This window comes from Eptesicus fuscus, chromosome 1, assembly GCF_027574615.1.
Source record: "Eptesicus fuscus isolate TK198812 chromosome 1, DD_ASM_mEF_20220401, whole genome shotgun sequence".
Lineage (NCBI taxonomy): Eukaryota > Metazoa > Chordata > Mammalia > Chiroptera > Vespertilionidae > Eptesicus > Eptesicus fuscus.
Window position 1 is genome coordinate 119,112,959 of NC_072473.1, and position 18,194 is coordinate 119,131,152.

At 37.0% G+C, this 18,194-nt stretch overlaps 1 protein-coding gene and 1 pseudogene across 4 annotated transcripts in view; one reads left to right on the forward strand and one right to left on the reverse strand.

The window, feature by feature from the left end:
- Positions 1-18,194, reverse strand: part of XIAP (X-linked inhibitor of apoptosis) — a 53,124-nt gene that overhangs the window by 19,646 nt on the left and 15,284 nt on the right. For all 4 annotated transcript variants that reach the window (XM_054709355.1, XM_054709386.1, XM_054709309.1 and 1 more), the window contains 4 exons: positions 4,414-5,322; positions 2,791-2,890; positions 1,535-1,613; positions 582-624 (listed from right to left, as the gene is read on the reverse strand). In XM_054709355.1, the coding sequence (XP_054565330.1) occupies positions 582-624; positions 1,535-1,613; positions 2,791-2,890; positions 4,414-5,290 (1,099 nt within the window). In that variant the 5' untranslated portion in view covers positions 5,291-5,322. The remainder of the gene's footprint in view (positions 1-581; positions 625-1,534; positions 1,614-2,790; positions 2,891-4,413; positions 5,323-18,194) is intronic.
- LOC103301906 (partitioning defective 6 homolog beta-like) lies at positions 10,275-11,608 on the forward strand (annotated as a pseudogene).

Genomic DNA, 18,194 nt, shown 5'->3' on the forward strand with positions numbered 1-18,194 from the left:
TCTCTTCATCTGAACTATGGGGATAACAACATCTTCCTTGCTTAACATATTACATTTCTGGTTTTAAAGATGTCTATGATAAATAAATAATCTTTGTGATAAAAACTTCTACCTCTCTGTGAGGTAATAGGAAACATACAAGCTTAACCATACTCCTCTGCGAAGAAGATGGGCAAGGCACAAAGATAGCATGGAATAATTAGACAGGTAGGTTAGGGTTAATTATGGTGATGGCACATTAGTAAAGCACTGGATTCATGATCCTGGCTAACTAAATAAGCCCCAGGGACAAAAATATATCTAACCCTTCCTTTTGTGATTGTAACAGAAGTGGTGATGGACAACCTATAGTTAGCTGCTCCTTCCAAACTTGGAAAGGTAACTGTCTAACCTCCACAAGAATGTTCTGAATATATAAATATCCTATTGATATTTATAGGTACGTTGTTACTTCTTAAGTTTATAGCAATCTCATCTCAAATAAACACACCTTGGTGAACCTGAAAGATTATGTTTACCTTTCTACCCTATAAAGTTGGCAATGAAATTAAAAGTATATTTATCATAATAAGCATATTTACCAATTCTTTTAGTTAGGGATGGTGTTTTTGCAGAAGTTCTTCCCTAAAATAGAAATATGAATTGTAAGTTAAAATTCTTCTTGGTAGAAGGCAATAACCTCAATTTGAAAAGTTACATTAATCATGAACTTAAAAATTGGCCTTATTCCAATTCAACATATGAATATTCACAAGAGGCATAGCCTGCTGAAGTTAGAAGGAAGTTAAAAGATCATCTAACCCACGCCATTCACTTTACAGACAAGAAGCTGGCACTCAGGAAGATTAAACAACTTGATTGAGGCAATATAGCTCATGGCAGAACAATGGCAACTCTGGTCTTCAATTCTACTCCAGGCCTCTTTTCACATGGTACTAATTGATGCCTTGGCCACCCTAGGTGACAATATCAATTTAGATATCTTTTTGAGATTTTAATTATTGTCTGTGGAAAGTTTAAAACTATGAGTACAAAACACACTGTACAAAACAAATTTCAAAAGATTGAGAGATGCAAGTATTTTAGTTCCTCAAGACCATTTTTGCCTATAGTGATATTAAATCAGTTCATCCTAATCCCCTTTTCACAAATTTGCTTCAGATTAAGAATAACAAACAACCTGGCCAGTGTGGCTCAGTAGTTGAATGTCGACCTATGAACCAAGAAGTCACAGTTTGATTCCCGGTCAGGACACATCCCTGGGTTTCAGGCTCAGTCCTCAGGTGTGCAGGAGGCAGCCAATCAATGATTCTCTCTGATCACTGATGCTTCTATTTCTCTCTCCCTCTCCCTTCCACTCTGAAATCAACAAAAAATATTTAACAAAAACAATAACACTTTTCAAGATTTCCCCTTTAAAGTTCACCATACATTATTAATTTAAAATACGACACTGTGAATTTTACACCAAGAAATCATTGCAAAACAAATTATATAATACCTGAAAATATATATTCTACAATATTTGACTTACCACAGACTCCTCAAGTGAATGAGTTAAATGAATATTATTTATATATTCTTGTCCCTTCTCTTCTAACAGATATTTACACCTAAACAAGAAGGTTAAACTTTAGTATCTGAAAAATTAGTAAAGTGTATAATATCCACAATCTTAATTCCATTAACTTGCTTTTCAGTATTTCTAAGGAGCCACAAAACAAAATGTTACTTGCCCTGCTGGCATGGCTCAGTGGTTGAGCATCAACCAATGAACCAGGAGGTCATAGTCAGGACACATGCCAGGGTTGTAGGCTCAATCCCCAGTGTGGGGCATGCAGGTGGCAGCTGATCAATGATTCTCTCTCATCACTGACATTTCTATCTCTCTCTCTCCCTCCTCCTTCCTCTTTGAAATCAATTAAAAAATTTTTTTAAAAAATCAACTTGAAAACTTACAACTTTTAAGCAAATTATTAAATTATCACTTTAACATTTTTTCTAAGTTTTAGTTAATCTTAACAAATGTTATTTAGAGGATTAACCAGTTGTGCATTCAAAAAGAATTCTTTAGGCTTTCAACATTTCCTATTAAAGCTGTTTAAGGTTAAGATTTCTTTTCAAATGATTACTCTCAAGTTGTACTATTTTGTAGATAAAAAATGCATACCACTTCTGTATATGTTACTTTATTTTAAAGAGGCAAAAATGGGGGAAAATAAATAAATTAAAAAAATATAAAGAGGCAAAATGGCAGAGACATTTAGAGTATGTCATCATCACTCTAAGATGCCAGTGACTGTACAAAGCATGATTGCTTTATGTACCATTGTTGCTAATTAACTTATGGCCCACCACCAGATGTATCCTGATTTCAATTATTGGAAAATGTACACAATTGTGTCTTAGAATCAGTGAGAAACAATAATGTTTGCTAAAGGGTGTGATGGGTTCTTTAGGAATCTCTTTGGCAATGGGTTCCCTTGTGCCCATTGTAAAAGAACCTACTTCCAACAGCTAAAGTATACATTCCTCCTATGCATACTTTATGTGTTTAGAAATGGAATCATCTGAATGTCATAAATATAATATACAAGCAATAATGTTTTCATCACCAGAGAAGGCTTAGGTGTTTTTCTCCTATAAAGTAGGTGACCCCATTTTTTAGAAACCAGGTGTAAATTTCAAGCCATGGGAAGGCAAAAATAGTCGAGGTGAAAAGTTATTCAAGTCTTCCCACTGCATACTGTCCAATTTGGCTTTTACTGAATAAATATTGAAAAACCTTACCCTGGATACCACTTAGCATGTTCTTCCCAAGGGTCTTCATTGGGCTTCCAATTAGTTAGCCCTCCTCCACATTGAAAGCACTTTACTTTATCACCTTCACCTAAGAAAACACACAAGTAAAAATACATGTATTTTGTACAATCAGAAGCTTACACAAAAATACCCTTTTTAGGCCCTGGCCAGGGTAGCTCAGTTGGTTAGAGCATCATCCCGCTACACAAAGGTTGCGGGTTTGATCCCCAGTCAGGGCACATACAGATATCAACCAATGAATACATAAATAAGTGGAACAACACATTGATATTTCTCTCTCTCTCTCTAAAATGAATAAAAAAACCCGTTTTAACACCATGAAATTAAGCATTTCTAAATTTACATAAAAACCTCACAGCTTAAAAGAAGACATTCAAATTCACATCTAAGTAATAGATATGACCATGAGAGGAAATACACATTAAATTCACTAATTCAACTTGAGGTATTTTACAGAATACAAAAGTAAAATAGCCCAATTTTTATATGGAAAATTAAAATTGTTATTCTTTTTTTTTAAAATCCTCACTCGAGGAGTGAAGATATTTTTTCCATTGATTTTCAGAGTGGGAGAGAGGGGGAGAGAGGGAGGGGGGGAGACAGAGAGAGGACAGAAACATTGATGTGAAAGAGACACATTGATTGGTTGCCTCCCACATGGGGCCAGGGATCAGACCTGCAACCCAGGTACATGCCCTTTGACAAGGAATCAAAACCTTGACCCACTGGTGCGTAGGCTGATGCTCTAATCATTGAGCAACACCAGCCAGGGCTATTATATTCTTTTTTAAACATGATATTTGAGGCCATCAATACTATACCTTTTCAAACTGTGAAACTTTAATAGTAAAGTTTAATGCATAATGAAGTTAAAAGATAAGGTTGTAGCTACATGACAATAACCTTCAAGATTGCTATGTGAGACTATATAAAATATTGAAATACTTGGTATTTTGGCACTATTCAATCCTAAAGTAAATGGATCAGATATATAATGGTGTAAATTTTTCTGAAAATCCCTTGAAGCCATCACACTAATGGCTCTTCCTGACATGTCTAAGGTAGTCAATTTGAAATGCACTCATTTGAAGCAATAAAGCATCATACAGGGCAGCTTTCAAATATAATCTCTGTACAAAAGGCAGATACCAATTTTAATATCAATCTTACTAAGAGCAAAACTAAACTCTCTAATATTAACTCTTCTTGAGAGGTGCAGAGAAAATGCATATTATATATATATATATATATATATATATAGCACATAGAGTACGCATTCAATAAATTATAGTTAGTATTACTATCAGACCCATTGTTTTATCAGGGATACCTATAATCTTTTGCATGTCATCCTTCTCCAAAAAACAATTACATGAAGATAAACATGACTCATAATACAGTAGTCTTTCACATAAATTCAGTGGTTACATTACATATTCAACATAAGGGTTAACAGAATAATGTTATAATCATGCCAGACCATACCTAAATATTTACCAGTTCAAGGGGCTAAAGGAATCTATTTACTTTTTAGGAGCCCTGGGATAGTTGGAAAGTTATTTATTAGCCTGGTTTTATAGTAAAGTTTACCTAAAGCATAAAATCCAGCTCTTGCAAGCTGCTCCTTGTTAACAGAGTACATCCACGTCCCAAAAGTAATGATCCGTGCTTCATAATCTGCCATGGCTGGGTTTCTTGGAGAATTTGTTGAATTTGGGAAATTCCTATCAGAACCCAGGACATCAGACTCATTTCGAATGTTAACATTCCGTCCCAAAACAAAGAAGCAATTGGGAAAGTGTCGCCTGTGTTCTGACCATGCACGATCACAAGGTTCCCAATTTTTCAGTTTTCCACCACAACAAAAGCACTGCACTTGATCATCAACACCTGTATAGTAGAGCCCAGCACTAGCTAACTCTCTTGGGGTTAAGTGGGCATAGTCTGGCCAGTTCTGAAATGACTTTAATCGAGCTTCTTCACTACACATGGCAGGGTTCCTCGGGTATACGGTGTCGGACATATCTACAACCTGTCCAGTTCTCAAAAGATAGTCTGCATGAGTCTCAGATGACCTGTCTAAAGCAAAATGATTTCTGTCTCCCAGGTAGTTTTCAGCTTTGTACTGACCATTCTGGATACCAGAATTGGTAGGTTTCGCGGCATTATTTTCAAAATAAAAGCCATTGATAAATCTGCAATTTGGGGATACTTTCCTGTGTCTTCCAACTGCTGAGTCTCCATACTGCCATCTATCTACTGCTGCGTGACAACTAAAGCACTGCACGGTGTCTCCTTCACCAGTATATAGAAAACCAGCTCGTGCTAGCGTTGATGCTGAAACAGGACTACTACTTGGAAAATTAGTAAAAGTTTTTAATCTATTAAACTCTTCTACAAATTCTTCATCCTTATCGATGGCTGCAGGTACACAAGTTTTAGATCCTCCAAAACAGTTAAAAGTCATCTTCTCTTGAAAATAGGACTTGTCCACCTTTTCTAAAAAGAGAACATTACATTAGGAAATCACTTTTGATATTAGGAACTAACAAATTACCCACTTATAAAATTACACAATCTAAAAACCATTCTAATTCTAAATACTAGAGTTCTACATTCCCACATGTTTCAAGTCATAAAGTAAAATCTAGAATTTTTGTTTTCTCTTTTAGAGGAAAGTAATACTTAAGCAAGTAGAACAGAACTATTCATTTTTAAGTGCTTATTTTCACACAAATATAGAAACTGTGATGCAGAATATATTAAAATTAACCATGTGAAATCATTAATTAGGGAAGACATGAAAGCATAAAATATGCAGATTCTTAAAGTCTATGCATAATTGTTATAATGGATTATTATATATTCGAGGCATCAAAGTTCAGTTTCTACAATTTTTAAAAAAAGAATGTTCAGAATGCTAATGAATTAATTTTAATATTTTTTTTGCTTAACAAAAGAGAAAATATTCACAATAATGATTCCAATGGGTTCTTTAAGAACATCAAAAGTTTCTGATTTTCATGCATAAACAGAGGGCATTTTTCATTGAAATTGGATCATTTTAGATGTATATACTACTGCCCTCTAGAGGGTGGCTCAGGAGGAATACTAAGTACAGTATGTGTAATTCCTTTTGCTGTCAACTTCCCATGGTCAAGGAAGTTCAAATATAAGTACCATTGCAGCCTCATTACATCTGCCAAATCATAACTGTGTAATCTTTAACCCAGGTTAAAAAAAAAAACCCAAGAGGAACTAGATGGATTATGAGAAGGATGGTCAGTTACTTATCCTCAAAACCTAGACACTTTTTGAAAGTGAAAACTGATGCTACTAATAATTACCCTGGGACAATAGGCTGAATCCGAGTTGCCTCGGGCAAACCTGATTCTCCAGAATTTCACACAGTTCCTAACACTGTACTCTGTATATGCTTGTCAAATGCAAAATAAAAGAACAGTCACAATGACTCTGTCTCTACTTCATAAGTGCATTAATTGATTTCTTAGGAAGAATAACCAGCTCTTTTGACATTATGTCGGTACAGTATGACTTGGAACATTATCCCTCTTAATGTTCAACAAGGCTTCTGTCTTGTGGGCTGGCAATGGACATCAGTCCTTCTTGACCATGTCAGTTTACAATGGTATTAATTCATATATACCTCAAAAGCTGAGTTATAACTGCATACAATTTTTGGAATAATCTCCATGACTTTTGATTGTTTCTCAGATATCTGAAAATATTCTGATACTAGCTTCAAGGTCCTTTGTTCAATCAGCGTAAACTGGATGTCAAAAATCAAGATTCAAAGAAACCAAGGCAGGCTGATAGGCTAATGAGATAAATTAACAAGGATATGTGTAAAGTTTTATAATCTGACTTGAAAAATATGCTGTACAACTAAAGGAAGATGGAAACTTGATTTGGAAAGAAGTCACGTTAAGGCAAAGCAGAATAAAATCTTGGGATTTTAGTTAATTACAAATTCATTATGAGCCAACATTACATGGCTGATAAAAAACTTAAAGTGACTTCAGGCTGCATTAATGTCCAGATGTGCAACATCCAGAGCCAATTCAGCTATACTTTGAGTATTATTTTAAATTCTGAACAAATTTTAGAAGGGACTTTACACTTTTGTCCCTAAAGAGCAATCAGGATGATGAAAATGATGTCCTATGAGAAATAGTTGGAAGAGCTGAGTGTGTTTATCTCAAAGGGAAAAAAATTGTGAGGAGAGGTATATGGAGGATAGAATAACTGCCTTTACATATCTAAGATGCTGTCACATAGAAAAGGGATCCAAATTCTGTGAAGCGTGAGGGCAGAATTAAAATCAAGAAACACAACTAGCCCTAGCGGGTTTGGCTCTGTGGATAGAGTATCGGCCTGTGAACTGAAGGGTCCCAGGTTCAATTCTGGTCAAGGGCACAAGCCCGGGTTGTGGGCTTGATCCCCAGTAGGGCGCGTGCAGGAGGCAGCCAATCAATGATTCTCTCTCATCATTGATGTTTCTATCTTTCTCTCCCTCTACTTTCCTCTCTGAAATCAATAAAAATATTTTAAAAAAGAAATATAACTACTATAGATTTTAACCCAATACAAGGATGAGCCGTTACAATAATCAATAGCAGTACAAAATGAGTTGGAATGCCTTGTGGAATATGAGTTCCTTACATCATTGGAAGGTACTTCAACATTGACTATGAGAGAGTATTAAACATTTCTAAGTCCTAATTACCCTGAAGAATTAATGCTCAATATAATCCATATAAAAATTACCTTCTCTGAGATGTTTTATTTCTCAGGCCAATCAAAATAGAAGTGTAAAATCAATGATTCATTGTCATTTCACAATAGTGTATATTTTGTGTGGTTTAAGCAGCCACCTTATTTCAGATATTATATAGAACACCACCATTCAATATTATTAACAGGAGAATTTCTATTTGAAGCTTTTAAATGGAGACCTCAACGTCCCAGGGGTTATTTCCATGCTAATAGTTTAGATTTCACTGTTTTAAAAAGCAGATATTTTTTGCCCTGGCCAGTTTGGCTTAGTGGATAGAACATTGGCCCGCGGACCCAAGGGTACCGGGTTTGATTCTGGTCAAGGGCACATACGGGTTGCAGGCTCAATCCCCAGTGGGGGGCATGCAGGAGGCAGCCGATTAATGTTTCTCTCTCATCACTGATGTTTCTATCTAACTCTCCCTCTCCCTTCCTCTCTGAAATCAATAAAAATGTTTTTTAAAAAAGCAGATATTTATTCAGAAGCACTCAACACTACATATATAGTATCAGAGTGAGAGCTTCTGGAGAAGGGTGAGAAAATGAAATTACCAAAGAAGTTAAAAGTGAAAGGGAGAACGATGACTGACAAAAGACAGAAACCTTGGCTTTGGAGGAAGATTCCAAAAGAAAGGGAGAATTTAAAAAACAAAACAAAAACATTTAAGTGAAATGAAGGTGTGGAAGAGGATATTTAGAAAGTAAGTATACACAGAGCACAGGAAGTGTAAATACAGAATAAAATAGGTATGGGTATTGGAGAAGGGTGATAAAATGTTTTTTGAGAATAAAAAGGTCTGAATGCATTAAAGTATGCTAAGCCCGGCCAGTGTGGCTCAGTGGTTGAGTGTTGAACCATGCACCAAGAGGTCTGCTGGTTTGATTCCTGGTCTGGGCACGTGCCTGGGTTTCAGGCTAGATTCCCCGAAGGAGGCATGTTGATTGATGTTGATGCATTGATGTTTCTCTCCCTTTCCTTTCCTCTCTCTCTCAAAACAAAATCAATAAAAACATATTTTAAAAAAGATTCACTGCTAGTTAAAAAAAGTATGTTGAGATAATTTAAGTCTTCTTTGTAAAAGCATATTCGGTCTTTGTACTGGGTAAGCAGAAAGGTAAGAAGGCACAGAAAAAAAAATCTTTAGGGGAACGGTGCTTGGGAAAATGGCACTATGGAAGCAAACACTGGCAAAAAAGAATCAGCAAGTACAGGTACATGTTTATATGGGGGGTATGGAAGACTTCAAGATGTGAGATGTGTTTAAAATATAGATACACACACAGTATATGTATATATAGCCTAGTCAACTAGGTAAAGATAGCCATTGGCAGGTGCCAAGAAGAGGCTGACTGCTAATTTAGTGATAATGTGGGAATATGGGCTGTTGGAGGAGAGAGAAAAATGCACACAAAAGACCCACCTACTTGGTATCTGCATATAGTACAAAAGTTTCTATTCCCTGGGTTTTTATTATTACATATACAAAATAAAAGCGATTTTAATGGGGGAGAGGAATATAAAATAGGAGGTACATCAGACTGATACTATATAAAAATATATACTCATAGACAAGACCTAGAAGGCAATTAAATTATAAAATTAAAAACAATTATGCTGCCCTAACCGGTTTGGCTCAGTGGATAGAGCGTCGGCCTGTGGACTCAAGGGTCCCAGGTTCGATTCCAGTCAAGGGCATGTACCTTGGTTGCAGGCACATCCCCAGTGGGGAGTGTGCAGGAGGCAGCTGATCATCTCTCTCATTGATGTTTCTAGCTCTCTATCCTTCTCCCTTCCTCTCTATAAAAAAAATCAATAAAATATAATTTAAAAAAAACAAAAACAATTATGCCGTCAAGCTGTCAAGGGTGTGGTGAAAATGGGCATGCTCACTCATGCTGAAAAAAATGTAAGCAAGTAGAACCTTTTGGGAAAGGAATTTGGCAATGGTTATAATGCTTATCAGAATCTATATCTAGGAATCTACTTTAAGAAATGACCTGAAATGTGAGAAAGATATTATACATGAAGATGTTTGTCATGGCTTTATTTATAATAGTGAAAGGTGGAAGCAAACTAAATAACTGTACAGGCATGATTAGATAAAGAAGATATGCAGTCATTAAAAATGTTGCTTGTGAAAATTTTAAATAACATGAAAAAGTATTCATGAATAGGATTAATACAAAAAGAATATCCTGTATAATAAAAGGCTAATATGCAAATCGACTGGTTGCTCAACACAGGAGCTGCTCCCTGGTGGTCAGTGCACTCCCATAGGGGAAGCGCTGCTCAGCCAGAAGCCGGGCTCACAGCTGGCGAGTGCAGTGGTGGTGGTGGGAGACTCTCCTGCCTCTGTGGCAGTGCTAAGGATGTCCGACTGTCGACTTAGGCCCACTCCCCATGAAGCTGTCAATTGGACATCCCTCGAGGGCTCCTGGATTGTGAGAGGGTGCAGGCCAGGCTGAGAGACCCCCCTGAGTGCACAAATTTCGTGCACTGGGCCTCTAGTTTTTAATAAATGGGTAGAATGTGTTAAGGTGGCAGGATTAAAGGTGATCTTTTTCTCCAAAGTGACTTTAATAATATTTTCACTTAATGTTTCTCAGGATGGTACCTCTGGCCTGGGCCAGAAGCCCAGCTGTGTGGGAGGTGGATGAGCAAGGAGGTGGATGGCCTAGTTGCTTCATCCTCCTCCACAGGAGCCCTGCAGCCACCAAAGCAGAGGGAGGGAGGGCAGAAGGGAGTTATGTTTCCACCTGCCACCAATGAGCCCTATGAAGCTCAGAGGAGCTCAGCATTGAAACCCAAGTCACCAGTGCAGGTGCACTTGGTGAGTTGTAGGCTCCTAGGCTGCATCCACCTAGCGCTCATGAGGGATAGCCCCACACTCAGCATGACCGTCGCTGCAGGGGCATCCTGGTGGGAAAGAGCACTGAATTTCATGTTTTTGCTAGAAGGAGCAAAATTTAGGCATTTTGAGGAGTTTTATGGATTACTACAACATGTTCATAAGATACTTAATGTTGACATTTTATTAGGCTATGCAGACCTCCAGGGAAACTTATTACCTATAAATAATGCTGATAAATACAGCCAACCCACTGCTTACGATTTTAATACAAAAGAAGGAAGAAACAGACAACAGTACCTTTGGTACAAACACTCTAATGAAGAAGTAAAATGTTTTAAACCAATTCACTGTGTCCTGTCAACCACAGAAAAAAGCAACATCCAGTCAGTCACTGGTATGCCCCAAGACTTCACACCTATCTTTAATTACAGATGTGGATATTCACCCAGAAACACATTGTAGGGTAAGTTCACCTTTAAACACCACACTGAACACTCCCTAGGACCCTACAGCTGGGATGGTTTCAGCCTAAGGGAGATACCACATGGCTTAGAGAAGGTCCCAGGGATCTCTTTATATCCTTGCTTGTTCCAGGGGGTCTGGTTCATGGCACAAGTCTATTGGCTATTAATGATGGAGTTTCAGAAATTAATGATATAGAAGTTACAGGAAGAGTTTTGATCAAGTAATAGACATGATGATTGCAAACAGCTGCAACATCATCATAGCAGCAAGATAAACCAGGAGAATAATGTCAGGAACAGTAAGATTTCTGGCAGCTCCACCCAACCTACTGAAAATAGTCTTCTAGGCTATACACAGCAGATTGAACCAAACACTGAGCCAAAGGATGAAGACAGTGATGAAGATGACATTATTATTGAAGATAATGGTGTGCCACAAAAGATTCCTAAAGCTGTTCTTTATACCGAAGGCCTTGGAATGGTTAACACAAATAGAACAAACACAGTTATGAGTCTGGACGGAACAGTTTTATTCCTTCTAATTAAGTGAGTTTAGTACCCCTAACAAGTGGCACAAACAGAAGAGAATTTGAAACACATGTTGCAGATCAAAAACCCTTAGAATATGGAACAATCATTACATCAGGAAACCATCCTTTGAATGTTTTCTGAGTGAGGATGTCACAGGACATGTACATTTGGCTGGTTTAAGAGCTTTTAAACCTCTGATCCAATGACCTGGAATAGGCATGAGAACAATAATGTTGCAAGTTAAAATGTTATAAAAATAAATAGAAACAGAAAGTAGATTAGTGGTTGCCTAAGGCTGGGGGAAGAGGGGAAATGGGGAGCAACCGCAAATGGTTATTGAGTTTCTTTTTAAAGTAATGAAAATATTCTAAATTAGATTGTAGTGATGGTTGCACAACTCTGTGAATATACTAAAAACCACTGAACTGTACACTTTCAAATTAATTTTATGGTATATGAATTAATAGTTTGCTAATTGTTAGTGTACACTTTGATGGAGCAGAGGTCATCTTAAATCTAAAACAAAGAGATCTTTGCTAATGAAGTTATGTGCTTTTGATATGAAAAACTAGATGTTACAGTACATTTTCAGAACTATGTAAGATTACCAAATCATTTCTGTTTAAAGTGGTTAAATATTTAACCTGTTGCAAAGATTCTAGTTAAGTTTTCCTTTAACTACATTCTTTAAATTCTGTGAAATCTGATTCTCTCTTTTGGTACTCTGAGGATCTCAGTTCTTGTGTTTCCAGAATTTTATTTCTTAATGTTGTTCTTCTGTTGCTAATTGTTACAAATCATTTTCTGAAATGCATTTTTTAACTTCTAAGAAATCAAACTAAATGGCTTTTAAAATATATATATTTTTTAAATTGATTTCAGAGAGAAAGGGAAAGGGAGAGAGACATCACTGACGAGAATCATTGATCAGTTGCTTCCTGCAAGCCCCCTACTGGGTATCGAGCGCAAACTGTGACCTCTTGGTTCATAGGTTGAGGTCAACCACTGAGCCACATCGGCTGGGCTCAACTGACTTCCTAAAGTTTCTTCATATTATGAAGCACTGAAGCTATGTTCCTGAATTAGGAAATTCTGTAGCTTACATATTTATAAACAAATTCCAAATGTGTATAATTTATGATTTCAAAATGCAGTTAATTCCATTGACCCTGGTAATATAGGAGACTCTCCTCTAATTCTTATCCTCATTCCCAATCTCATTGGAAAACATTCCTTTTGTTTTGGGTGCATGTTTCTATATATATATATGTTGGTGTGCTTTTGAACTCTTCTAATTATTCAAGTAATGTGAATTGTTTACATACAAAATGAACCTAGATTAAGAGATTTTTACACACAAGACAAATGTGCCCTTTTTTATACAAAGATTTTGGATTTTCTTCAGTGGGATTATTCTAGGAACACGATCTAGACTTTAGGAAAAAGATGTATTGACCATTGACAGGTAAGAGTTTATATATATTATTTTCATTAGGCTATTTCCCACACATCTACCTAGAACAAGTAAGAGTAAGGCTGCTGACATTCATTTCTGGCCTGATTTCTTTGATATTTATCATTGTAAAATGTACGTGAGCACTATGTGTGTATATAGAAATTAAGAATATTATAAAGCACATTAACTCCTTATGATTTATGGATAATTCCCTCCAAAGTTATTAATTTTATGGTAGGAGTAGTGTGGATGCCTTTATAACAGTTGTATGTTATTAAATCAATGCAGAATCAAATGATGGTTTTGAAGGATTAACTTCTCTAAGTGGTAAAAAAAACAAAAAAAACCCCACACAAATAATCTCTTATTTGAAGAAAATTCTAATGTTGCTCTGGCCAGTGTGACTCAGTTGGTTGGAGCATCGTCATGTGCACCAAAGGGTCACGGGTTCAATTCCTGGTCAGGGCACATACCCAGGTTTCATGCACCCGCCCCCCCCCCCCCCCCCCCCGTTGGAGTAAGTCCAGGAGGCAACCAATCTATGTTTTTCCCTCACATCAATGTTTCTCTCCCTCTCCCTTTCTCTCTCTCTAAAATCAATAAAAAACATATCTTCAGGTGAAGATTTAAAAAACAAAAGCTATTTGGTACTCAATTATTACTGGCTCAAGCAATTTTATGGTCTTTAGGGTTGTCTATGTACAATATTATGTCATCTGCGAATAATGACAGTTTTACTTCTTCTTTTCCAATTCGGATGCCTTTTATTTCTTCTTGTCTGATCGCTATGGCTAGCAATTCCAGTACTACGTCAAACAGGACTTGTGACAGTGGTCATCCCTGTCTTGTTCCTGTTCTTAGGGGAAATGGTTTTAGTTTTTGCCCATTGAGTATGATGTTGGCTGTATGTCTGGCTTAAGCAATTAAAAAACACAATTTATTCCATAATACCAGGAGATTCAGTTATCATAGCATCTTAGAAAAAAATAAGCAAGCAGTTTCATATGCATACCAGATACTGAAGAAAGTAATTTTGACTCTGAAGATTAATACAAATTTATTTAAGGTGGCTAACTAGGAAACTATCTTTGATGACTGAAAATTAATTATAAATACCCATTAAAACTTTTAAAGTCAAAATAGCTCCTGAATAGCAAATCACTGTTCTTTTTTTTTTTTTTTTTTTTTTTTTACAGAGAGGAAGAGAGACAGAGAGTCAGAAACATCGATGAGAGAGAAACATCGATCAGCTGCCTCCTACACACCCCCCACCAGGGATGTGCCCGCAACCAAGGTACATGCCCCCGACCGGAATCGAACCCGGGACCCTTGAGTCCGCAGGCCAACGCTCTATCCACTGAGCCAAACCGGCTTCGGCAAATCACTGTTCTTAACAACTAAGTGGCAAAACCTTTAAGTCCTTTTTTCCCCCTTTAGTCTTTTTTTCTATCAAGCTCATAGATCTCGACAATGTACGTGAGCACTATAGTATGTGTGTATATAAAAATGTGTATGTCTTGTCTCTTGAATAAAAGAGACACCCTCTTATCTCTGGAAGAAATTCCTCCAATCACTACAGGCTCACTTAATAAACTACAAATACCATTATTTCTGCAACCAAGGGCTTTGTTAACCTCTCATCATGAAAACAAAACATTTAAGTAACTATATTGATGAGGCACTATACAAAGGGAATGAAGTAATTGTTATGGGTTGAATTATGTCCCCCCCCCCCAAAAAAAAGATGTGAAGTCCTAACCACCAATTCGGAATGTGATTTTATTTAAAAAAAGAATATTTGGAGATGTGATCAAGTTATGATGAGGTCATTATAGTGTGACCTATATGACTGACAATATGACTGACAATCTTATAAGAGAAGAAAAACACAGAAACAGAGACACGCAGGGGAGACAGCCATGTGAAGATGGAGGCAAGGGCTGCAGTGATGATGCATCTACAAGCCAAGGAACACCAAGGATCAAAGGCAACCCCAGAAGTAAGAAAAAGGAATGAAACAGGTTCTTCCCAGGGCCTTCAGAGAAAGCATGGCCCTGCCAACATCTTGATTTTTGACTTCTAGCCTCCAGAACTGTGAGAAAATAAATGTCTATTGTTTTAATCCACTCAGTTTATGGTACTTTGTTATGGCAGCCCAAAGAAACTAATATAATAGTGTTAAAAATATGAAAAAAGCCGAGACCGGTTTGGCTCAGTGGATAGAGCGTCGGCCTGCGGACTGAAGGGTCCCGGGTTCGATTCCGGTCAAGGGCATGTACCTTGGTTGCGGGCACATCCCCAGTGGGGGGTGTGCAGGAGGCAGCTGACCGATGTTTCTCTATCATCGATGTTTCTGGCTCTCTGTCCCTCTCTCTTCCCCTCTGTGAAATCAATAAAATATATTTTAAAAAAATATATGAAAAAAATTATGCATAAAATATAACTCTATTAGCTACCACTATAGTACTACTATCATGCTAACTGAAACATTATCTGATTATATAATTAAATAAAGGCACCTGTTTAAAACTCAGAAAACAGTTATTTTTAGAATCTCATCTATGACATTTTTGCTGGTTCTCCCACTCAAAACCCCAGGACAATGACTATTCTTTGTGCCCCCCATGTATCCTCTACATAATTTGCTGATGACTCAAGTATACTGGATTTAATAATATCTGGAGGTATGCATGTTTGTGTTTGTGTGTGTGTGTGTGTGTGTGTGTGTATGTATGTTGTTAGAATGAAGGTCCTTTATGACAGGACTTTTATCACAATTGTATTCCCAATGTCTAATGCAATGCAGAGCACATAGTAGTGCTTAATAAATATTAGGCAAAAGAATAACTGTTGAGTCCAGCCAGTGTGGCTCAGCGGTTGAGCATTGACCCATGAAGCAGGAGGTAGCAGTTTGATTTCTGGTGGGGGCACATGCCCGGGGTTGCAGGCTTGATCCCCAGTAGGGGGCATGTGGAAGGCAGCTGGTCCATGATTCTCTCTCATCATTGATGTTTCTCTCTCCCTTCCTCTCTCTGAAAATCAATAAAAACATATTTTTTAAAAAAAGAATAACTGTTGAACCACCTCTATTAGGCTACTGCTGTTATTATTGCACATCCCAACCACCACATCCCTTGGACTCTTGAAATCACTGTGAGTACTAAAAATTGTTAATATGCCATTGTGCCTTGGAAATGTGACCGAAATAGGAAATATATACATACCATGTAAACAGGATAATTCTTCAGTGATAAAAAAACCCATACTAAAATCACATTTCAAAAAAATACAGGATTCATAAAAGTTTTCATAGTAACACTATAAAAACTTAATGTGCTAACCAAAAAAACCCCACACCATAATAATATAAAACTTATCTTAAGATTCTCTCTTTGCTCAAATATTACAAGTTTTTCTTATCACTAGCTTTTTCCTCTATAGAGGTCAAATAAGCAGCATTCTCCCTGACCCAATGTAGGGCAAATCCTCTTTTAATTATCTTAAAATATTAGCCAGTTAGTTCTCTGCTTAGAAATAGCATTATGATTTACAATGTTGTAGTACCTAGGACATATATTGGTGTAAATGTATCATAGCATAAAAAAGCTGAATTTTTAAAATGATATGCCCTAAACAAAAATGGAATATCATTTTTCAAATTCAGCTGTCATACTATGATACATTTACATAAAAATTCAACATTTAAGCAAATTGTTCATTTATACTATACTGACATTATTCATATTGTGAAGCATATATTCTTCTTTTAAATATTTTTATTGACTTCAGAGAGGAAGGGAGAGGGAAAGATAGAAACATCAATGATGAGAGAGAATCACTGACTGGCTGCCTCCTGCATGCTCCACTGGGGATTGAGCCTGCAACCTGGGCATGTGCCCTTGACCGGAATTGAACCTGGGACCCTTCAGTCCGCAGGCTGATGCTCCAGCCACTGAGCCAAACTGGCTAGGGCAAGCATATTTTCTTTTAACTTTAAGTTAAATGGCCGATAAAACATTTTTTAAAAATATATTTTATTGATTTTCTACAGAGAGGAAGAGAGAGGGATAGAGAGTTAGAAACATTGATCAGCTGTCTCCTGCACACCCCCCACCGGGGATGTGCCCGCAACCAAGGTACATGCCCCTGACCGGAATCGAACCTGGAACCTTTCAGTCCGCAGGCTGACGCTCTATCCACTGAGCCAAACCGGTTTTGGCCGATAAAACATTTTTGAGGTTAATTACATTCAATCAAATCACAAGTTCTTTCCCTAAACTTACCCACTGGAGTCATTCAAATAACTGAACGGCACTAATGAGCACTTAGCCTATACTAACACTGCTGTATACAATGTATGCTTGATCATGAAGTCTATTTCTGTAAATACCTGAAAGGGCATACTGAGAACCAACAAAAAGAATATCAATTATATGTTCTACACTTAATTTATAAAGTCATAGTAATACGTGAATTTGAGCACAGAACTCCAATCTTTGACAAATTATTCATAATAATTAACTCCTCAGGAACAGCTCCCTCAGAATAAACACACAGTAAGGCATTCCCACATCTATTCTTCAACAAATTATATAACTGTGCTCCTCCGAAAGAATGTTTTGCATGAAGATACACAGGTTTGGGGCTCAAGAATTCCCTCAAGAGCATAAAAAAGCTCAAGACCACTATTATTCCCCTTTCATTTCACTGAAAATTGTTCAGAACTTAGGATAATTTATAGTGCTCATTAATCAGTAGTCTTTGGGTTTGTACTAGAGACAAACCATGTAGATCCATGGCATAGATCAATACTATTTATGCCTTAACCTATGGACAAAGACAGTGGGGTGGTGAGGGCCTGGGGCGGGGAGCAGGGGTGGGCTGGAGGGGTTTGATGGGGGGAAAAAGGAAGACATATGTAATACTTTCAACATTAAAGATTTAAAAAAAATACTATTTATGCTTATTCAGATCTCAGATGAAAACCTTTGCTAAAATCAGAGCAGGCAGAAAAAAAACCCTCAAGATGGATACCAACCCAATCTTGAATACAACTGTTTTCCTTTTTAAAAGACAGGGGTCAGAAAAATCCTACTACCCAGGCTGTGAACACTTTAGAATATTTATCCTTTAAGAACCTTTCCTGTGTGCATGCACACATGCACATTATAATTATTTCTAAAGGGGATTTATTGTACATGGTGTTTTATAACTTGCTTTTTTTTACTTAATAATATAAACATCTTCCCACATCCATTTTTATCTGGATTA